This window comes from Eptatretus burgeri, chromosome 10, assembly GCF_056783735.1.
Source record: "Eptatretus burgeri isolate ZD-2024b chromosome 10, Ebu_testis_v1, whole genome shotgun sequence".
In the NCBI taxonomy this organism is placed as follows: Eukaryota; Metazoa; Chordata; class Myxini; order Myxiniformes; family Myxinidae; genus Eptatretus; species Eptatretus burgeri.
The window spans coordinates 102018950-102027842 of record NC_140970.1 but is presented as its reverse complement, the minus strand read 5'-3'; the positions used below and the strand labels follow the sequence as shown (position 1 = coordinate 102027842).

General features: G+C 42.4%; 1 protein-coding gene across 1 annotated transcript in view; it reads right to left on the bottom strand.

Annotated features, from left to right (window-relative positions):
• Positions 1-251: 251 nt before the first annotated feature.
• Positions 252-8893, bottom strand: part of LOC147019316 (thioredoxin reductase 1, cytoplasmic-like) — a 54910-nt gene continuing 46268 nt past the window's right edge. Inside the window, exons 15-16 of the mRNA XM_085899709.1 lie at positions 5457-5591; positions 252-1168 (exon numbers count right to left, since the gene is read on the bottom strand). Coding sequence (XP_085755835.1) covers positions 1100-1168; positions 5457-5591 — 204 coding nt within the window. The 3' untranslated portion in view covers positions 252-1099. The remainder of the gene's footprint in view (positions 1169-5456; positions 5592-8893) is intronic.

The following is an 8893-nucleotide window of genomic DNA, read 5'->3' as shown; positions in this document are numbered from 1 at the left end:
GCGTAACTTTTCTACCCCTATTTACCCTCACCACCAAGCCCCTACCTCTTTCCAGGTTTAGTTTTCAAAAAAAGGGGACTGGGGGAGGGGGGTGGGGAAGAGGAAAAGATACCAGCTTTTCTATGGGCATTGACAACACGAACAAAAATGTTTCGTCGTATCTATATCAAGCAAATAAACACAAATTATGAGGCAAACAGTTTACAACTCGGTCCAGCACTCGAGGATTGATGAAGCTACTTTTTCCAAAATAATTGTAATGCACAAGATTTATTTTCAATGCTCATGACACAATCACCTGCCCCAACCAAACCATTTATATAGGGAATGTGTAAACACCTTTTACGCTTTCATGTCAATTTGATACGTGTATCTCCTGCAAATTATAGTTCAAAAAAAAGAAAAGAAAAAGGATACATTCAAGTTTTTAAATATCTGAAGAGTAGATAAAGTACTTATGGTGTCATTATCGGCTTGTGATAAAAAAAATTAAAATAAATTGGAAGTAAAAATAAAAAATAAGTGAAAGATTTCCAATAATGGATACAAGATGCTGATATTAAACATTAAATGTGCTCAAACTCGAGGACTTTCATAACTTGCTGCAATTTATTTAGGCTATCTTGATCTTTTAAAATCATGAAAACCTAAAATAGTACAACATTGTAATTAACCAATTGATGAAAGAAAGAGGGGGTGGGGGGGGTGAAGCTTCTATCAAATCAATCATTTATCAAAACAAAATAAAGGATGAAAGTAACAAAGTTCTGAAACTCAAGATGAACAAAGGCAGGAAGGGAGGAAGAGAAAGAAGTATAGCAAAGCATTAAATATAAACAGAATCCTTCACTTGCTGCAGAGCAATCATCCTAGCCAGGCCTACGGAAAGGTTTATTGGCAAAGGTTTCATGAATGCGACGGTACCCATTCCGAGTGGACCGAAGTCAACATGGTCGGAGCAGTCACACGCCGCTGCTTGCAGCAAACGTCAGGAATGAGACTTTATCCCCGCTGTGTTGCCAAGTACCGGCACTTGCACCCCTCACCCTACAAGGGCAAGAGTCAATGCCAGTGAACATCCGGCAAGGTACAGCGGGGCTTAACCTCAGCAGCCTTCCGTTTCAATAGTCTGCCCCGAGCGTTTCGTGATGGTCAGAGTGGTGAAGATCTACAAATAAAAACAAAGGAATAAATTGCTGGGAGAGTTTCCTTTAACATGCACACCAGCAATTAAGGGACAGTCGATCTCCAACCTTGGCTTCACGGTCAAACAGAGCAAACCTTCCAAGTCAAACAAGAATTTAAAAAAAAAAAACATTTCGTAAGTGACATTTCACAAGATGTTGATAATGCACAGATGTTTATGGTTGTAAATAGCAAGGCAGAACAGGACAAAACTTAAGACGATTGACAAAATTATCATTTTTAGAAAGGTTATCAATTTATTTATTTTTCTTCGACCTGTTCTTGAAGCTCAGGCTCAGACAATTGCTGTCAATCCTCTGAACTGACCGAACAGCACAATTCATTCCCCAGTGTTCTTCCATACCAAAATGTAATCTACGTGACATTTCTCGTTATTGGAGTTGTTTAAACATGGCCAAAGCTTCCCTTTGAGAAGCCATAGTTTCACGACGAGCAAATTCTCGCCAAAAAGAACGAACAATTTGGTGTGAAGGTGGCACACTTGGTTTATAGCGGTCAAGTCTGGGCTCAAATCCCATCCCGACCATAAATTCTGCACAGGTACAGCGATACATCAGTGTGCAGTGTTGCAGTCTGGCTTTTTCCTCACAGCCACCCACCCCCTCCCCCACCCCGAGTTTGACTTATTGATTTTGCCCAAACTGCTTCTTTCTCTTCTTCACCCCTCAAATTGAGTTTGAATTACTTGGTTTGACCCAAGATTTGAGATTCTGCGATTGGCTGTTGGTGGCATATACAGGGAAGTGGGGATGGTGATTGGGAGGGGGGGTTCGGGTCAAACTATACATGAGAGGGAACAACGAGCACCGTTGGATGGTGCAGTTTCTGGGTCAGAGGGTGCTTCTTCCGGTATTCCATTTCGTCTCTTGCCGTGCTGTACCGATTTGACATTTGTTGGGCCAAATTTCACCCTCTGCGGGTCCCCATGGGGGAGTGAGGGAATGGAGTAGGTATCGGGTGATGAGGGGTGTGTCCCCTTCGGGGAGGAGCCCCAAGAGGGTCAGGAGTGAAGAGGATGAGAACTGGTCAGGAAAAGTGACGAATCGGACGGATCTAATGTGGCCAAGGCCCAAGATGAGCCTGAGGATAAATCCCCCATTATAATCTCAGTGCTGAAAGGCACAAAATCGTTAACCTTCGACAACCCGATTAAAATGACTGTTGCAATTAGGAAAGAATGTGATGTTCATAGTGCTAAAAAGCTTCTATCAGGGGACCTATTTATCCTGTGTAAATTGGCAGTTCAGTGGGGGGGGAGGGGGGACAAATGGAGAAACTCCCTTTTTGGCAGTGTCCGAGCCTGCCATCATCCCGAGGTCCTTGAGGGAAAGTCAGGGAGTTATTTATGGAATCGACTCTTCCGTTAGTATGGGGAATTTAAATAATCATTTGGTGGACAAGGGGGCAGTTGATGCCAATCATCTCTCACTACGGTTAGGGATGAGGCTAAGGTTGAGACCACATCTGTGGTGGTGTCCTTCGCCAACCCTACTCTTCCCCATAAAGTGTTCCTCAGTTACCAAGCTTTTCCTGTTCAGGAACACATCCTCCTCCCCCCCCCCTTGCGATGTTGCAGATGCCAAAAATTTGGACATACTGCACCATCCTGTAGGGGTAAACAACACCGCAGCAAGTGTAATGTGGAGCATGAGTACGGTAGCTCTTCGAGTGGTAAAATGTGCTGCGTCAATTGTGGTGGTGAACACAGTGAAGCCGACAGAGGTTGTCAGGAATTTCAGAGCTGCCCAAGTACTAAGGGGGAAAACGACAGGAAAGGTTTCCGATGCGGAAGCAGTCTTCAAAGTTCCAATCGATTCCAGATTCCAGGGTGTACTCTCATACGTCGAGATAGATCAAGTGGGAATGGGGGTGGATGTGGGGTTTTTAAAATCGAGCTTGGTATTCCCTTCACGGTAACTGAATGAATTCCTGAATTTGAAGGGTATATTATTAATATTCATGGTTTCAGGAGGGAGATTACAATCAAACTTCGACAATCCTTGCAAACAGTTGGTGAAAAAGCCGCAACAGGAGGTTCTTCGGAGCGTTGGGTGATCCTTTTGTGTGGTGGCTTGAATGGTCACATCCACTGGGGGTCGAGAATCAAGGATAGTAATGGAGGGTGTAATCGAGGAATGAATGAATGAATTTGATTTGGTGTGACATGATGGGGAGGGGGGGGAGGCTTTTATTAATCCATCAACAAGGAAGATGTTCCCTTTGAATCTCACGATTTCATCCACGGAAGCAGCGAAATGTGATTGGAGAGTTCATGATGACAATTTGGGAAGTCTGCAACCTCAAATTGGAGAGCTGAACACTGAACAGGCTCCCAGCGAGTCCGTTGGGAGATGATGAGTCAGTTGAGAACGTCCAATCAGAATTTACTTCGTTGATGGGTGTCTATTAGACTGTTCTTCTTCATTACGCATTCACTTCGTGCAAATTTCACCTGAAGACAGCACAACGAAAAGTTTTGTGGTTTTCCTTTGATGGTAATGCCCTTCAAAATGTCTGTTTATGTCTATATTAAAGTTTTGTAATACCAAGCATCTTTTTCGATCCTCGTGGAGGATCTCCAAGTCTAACTCACGTTGTTGTTGTTCTTCTTCTTCTTGTGGGCTTTTTGTTTCACAGCCTTCAGTTTTCATTGAAACTTCCTGAAACTTGGCATACATATGTAAAATTACCCTGCGCAGACAGTAACCATCTCAGATTTTGAAAATTCCTCCGAGAAAAAAAAAGTTATGATGTCAAAATATCTCCGCTAATGGAAATCGCCGATACCATTATCTCCGAAACTAGGCAAGCTGTTTGAATTTTGTTTGTGGGAATCAAGCCGGGCATTAGCACATATAATTTATGGCAAACCTGATACATCACAATGACGTCATATTCGTTTTTATGACATCATTAAGAGGATGAGGATCTTCCCTTATTTGAGCTTGTTTTTTTTAATGCCATGACAAACTTTAATACATCAAGGGTGATGAAGGTTGTGGTCAACTTTCATTGAGATCGTGTGCGAAGTTTTGGAAAAGAAAGCAAATACCTATTTTTGTTTTTTTTGTGGGGGGGGGTCAACAACCCCCACCCCGTCGACCCCCTGAATGAGCACAGATTTTGATGTGGTCGATAAATCTTCGTTTGGCATCAGATATGAAGCTTGTGGCAAAGTTTCATTGAAATCATGTGTTTAGTTGAAGCGATGACTGAAGAGTTTACGGACTGACCGACAGACACTACACAATCGCATAAGCTCACCTGCCTGATGTCCAGGTGAGCCAATAAAACTCGTCAACGCCACTAGTTCTCCTTTCATAAGGTCTTATACCAAGTGTTTAGGCACAAAATTTGGAGATCAGCTTTCGTTTAATAAATTTTGTTGGGTTCTTGAGAAATCGGTGCAAGCCCTTCATTGAAGGTGCTAATGCAGCAGGTCATGCTCCAACAGACCCACATACCTCGACCGCAAAGACTCCAATCCATGTTGGACCAATGCAACTTCATTGTTGCTCAGATTTATTTATTTTTTTTCCTTTCATGTGGCCGTGTTGCGGCTTGCAGGCTGTGGACGTCATTGGCAGAATATAGGGTGTGGCTCACCACCTTATGGTGGAATTTTTGTGTCACAAAAATGACACCACCATGTCGAAGGCACTGCACGCAGAAAGCTTCTCTCGTCTGTTGGCACTTCTCAAGTCAGGTTACTTAACCAGATAGCATATACTTGAATCACAGTATTCTTAAAAAGGAAAATAAAAGCAGCAGGCAAGTTAACATGGCATGAATCGATGGGGGGGGGGGGGGAGAGGGGGAAGAGCAAGCAAGACATCCTCTTTTGATCAAATCGTTAACACAGCTACAAGCAGGACTTCCATTAAAATAGAACAGGGGGTGAGAAGTCGACATATTTTTGAAGGAATGGGGGAGGGGAGGAGGGCAAAGAACATCAGTTGCAATAATGTGATGTTATTGGGACAAGTGGTCTCATTGAATGTCGATTTCAGCAAAACATTCGAGATTCCAGAAGCCTTAATAGAAAGACGCATAAACAGTTGAACAAATAGAAATGATGCATTCATACAAATGATAAAAACCTCAAAATATATATATATATATATATATATATATATATATATATATATATATATATATATATATATATATATATATATATATATATATATATATATATATATATATATATATATATATATATATCAATAATGATAATTGTTGCTTCCTACCTCCGCACATGTTGGATGAATTCCGATTGTACTGTCCAACGTAGTCTTCGTAAGGCCGCATTTCATGGCAACCGCAAAGCCCTGTGTAACTTCGCCAGCATTGGGGCCCAGGAAATGGAATCCCACAATACGCTCCTGCCACAAATACCAGCACAGGTTCATCATTGCACTTCCACAAGGTGATGTTGGTCGATTAAGCAAGGGACAACATGATAAAATAAACTTCAATTTGCCTTCCTTTGGTGTTTTCACGTCAAAAATACACTTTCATGAACACCTGTCTCAAGTACATTTCGAGAACTTGCCAACAATCCGCAATTCTATTGACTCAGCTGCTGGGAATTTTTCCACAGAAACCTGCTCCCTGTTACACACAGATCCATCCCATCTTGTCTTCAGTTATCCTACCCTTCTTCCTGTGGTGAGGCTGATGCTCAAACTTGCCTTCTCTTCCTGGGAAATAAATCCAACTGAAGGCAATCTCAGACCATTCTACAAAGGCTGCAACAAGTGTGTCCACTCTCAGGAGAGCCAGAAACCAACATCGTCCAACCTGAATAATGAACTTTCAAACGTCTCTCCCCTCTAAAACCTGGTGGTGCCTCAAGTCTGTCTCTGGTGTATGCTCTCCTCCATCCCTTCCCTCTTCAAATGGCACCACAGCAGACTGCTTCTTCTTCCATATGGCAGCTTGACTGCCAGGTAGCTATCTATCATTTTGTTGGGGCACGACTATGCCACCGATTCTGTACCCCGATACCAGTACACTGGTACTAATTTCACCGACCTCGGGAGGATGACAGGCTGAATCAACCCTATCTGGTACTAATTCAGTGGCCAACGGGGCTTGAACTCAAGACTGAACTCTAAGATCACAAGCCAACTACCTGAACCACAAAGCAAACACCAGACATAGGCTCTGCTCAAGAGAAGGCTGAATGCCTGAACTCTGAGTTTCCTTCCAAATATTTTGTATCCAACACCTCGCGCTCGGTCCCCATCCTCCCGTCGCTCCTGAACTCTTTCTTTTGTGACTGAGAAAGTGGAGAAGTTTATGGCAACGCTCAACTCTGATTTGACAACTGGACTGGACTGAATGGCATCAGCTCACGAGTCCTGGAAAAACTGCACTGCAGCTCTTGCACTTCCTCTGCCATTTGCACCCCATCATTTGTCCAAGGTCACATTCCATCTGCTTGGAAAACAGCCATCATCACTGCATCAAATTAAAAAAAAAAAAAAACTACGACGACAACCTTCGACGTCACGTCGCCACCAGTATGCCACTGACAAACGTATATAAACGTTGATTCTTCATTTTAAAAAATAAATAAATAAAATCATGGCTGCCAAACTACGTGACCTATGACATCGTTATCACAAATACATTCCACACGAGTAATTGCATCCATGGTGAAGAACAAAACCATGCTGCCCCGCCTTGATTGGACACCTGACCCACGATGCCCTCTATCAAATAAAATTCGGAATGGGTGGCCGGTCGCATCTTTGGAGTTTCGCATTGATCGGAAAAGGTTGTTTTTTTGTGCAACACCTATGTGACCATGCGACCGATGTTGAAATTTTCAACAAATATTACCAATGCTGAGTATCATATTTTTTTTTTAATTATTATTTCTCTGAAACCACAAAACCTTTTGATGGGAGGCTTTGCAGTGATGACGGTCCACTACTGTTGCTGCAAACATTTTATTTCACAATTACATCAGTCACATGATGTGGCAGCCGCTTTGGTTTTAAGGAAATAATTAGACAATCTTTGCAGTTGTGATCTACTGACATTGCTCCATGTAATGCAACACGTTTCATATTGATCTGCAAGCGGTTTTGGAGAAAGGTTTTTTTTTTTGAAAATTTTCGGTTTTCAAACAACCGCCAAACCACGTGACCCTATGGCATTGAAAATTTGGACTCCGCCCAGGATTGGGGAGGATGGTGTGTAAAGGTTCATTTTTCTCTCCAATATGACTGTCACACCACGTGACCCATGACATTATCATTTCCACACTCCATGCAGCTACATTGTTAGATGCTACTTGGTAAATTTCACTTCTATCAGAAAAGCAGTTGCAGAGAAAACACTCAATATTTTTCTTCCATTCAACATGGCCAACAAACCTCGTGACTTAATTATTCTTTATCACCCCAGTATCCCCATCTCATGGTGAACATGTCTGACGTTTCCCCTCAATCTGTGTGGCCATTCTGGAGAAGATTTTTTTGTGGTTTCAGGGCAATTCAAAAGATGGCTGACTGATAACTGTGACGTCATCGGTCACATGGTCTAACTTTATTCAGCATGGCGACTCGATCATTTGGATGCAGTTTCACTTTGATCTGTAAAGTGGTTCTATTCAATATTTTTTTTTTCCTTTTGTGAAAACAAAAAAAAAACAAAAAAACCAACAAGGCTGACAAACCACGTGACGGATGACGTCAATGTTTTTCTGCATTCACATCTTTCCCGAGATCAACCACAGAAATTTTTATACCGATGGGATGCAGCATTCCACGTGTCAAATCTTCACTGGAATACCACTTCAGAGATGACGTCATCGCGAAATCGCTCTTATCCCCCATGCAAAGGAGTAGCCAGATGCCAAGTTTCAATTTCTTCCATGGTGCAATTTGAGATAGAGGTCCAAAGTTTTCCCAACATGGCTGTCAACCCACATGACCTATGACATCATAATTATCATTAAAAAATTCTGCATGGCAAGTTGCATCTATGGACAAAATTTGTCAATCGGACAAGCGGTTGCAGAGAAAACAGAAAATTCGCATGTACGTACGTATGTACGGATGCCCCAAAAATACGCCACTGGAGGCAGAAAAAAAAAATAAAAGGTGCAAAAACTGATCCTTCACTGCAGACCCATCAACAAGGTCATGAATTCCATCATCGTAGTTGATGTGAAATCCTTCCTTTTCTCCAACAATCTCATCTCAGATCACCAATTTCGTTTCAGACCAGGTCACTTGGACGTGCTGCTTCGACTCACCAAACAATGGATCAAGGCCCTCAAGATCATGGCCGTCTCGCTGGGATTTTCAAAAAGCTTGATACAACTGAATTCCTGCCATTTCTTCGTTTTTTTTTCACATGCTACACCATTTTCCTTGCCAAGGTTTGGTGGTGCTATGGTATTTGTTCCCTGTGATTTATAGCTCCATAGCTCAACTATGCCATTGACAGAAAAAGACAAAAGTGGTGGCTCGAGTATCACACAAAAATCAGATGCAGACACCCGTCAGGTTCTGCCGGGAATACCTCAGAACACATGATGGACCCACAAATTTGGCCAGTCAACGTATTGTGAAACTTTTTTTGCACAAGGGTGCAGTGCCCAACCAGAGCAAGGTCAACAGTGGCAGGCCAGTATCAGTAACCAAGAGCTAAGGCAACATCAACGCAG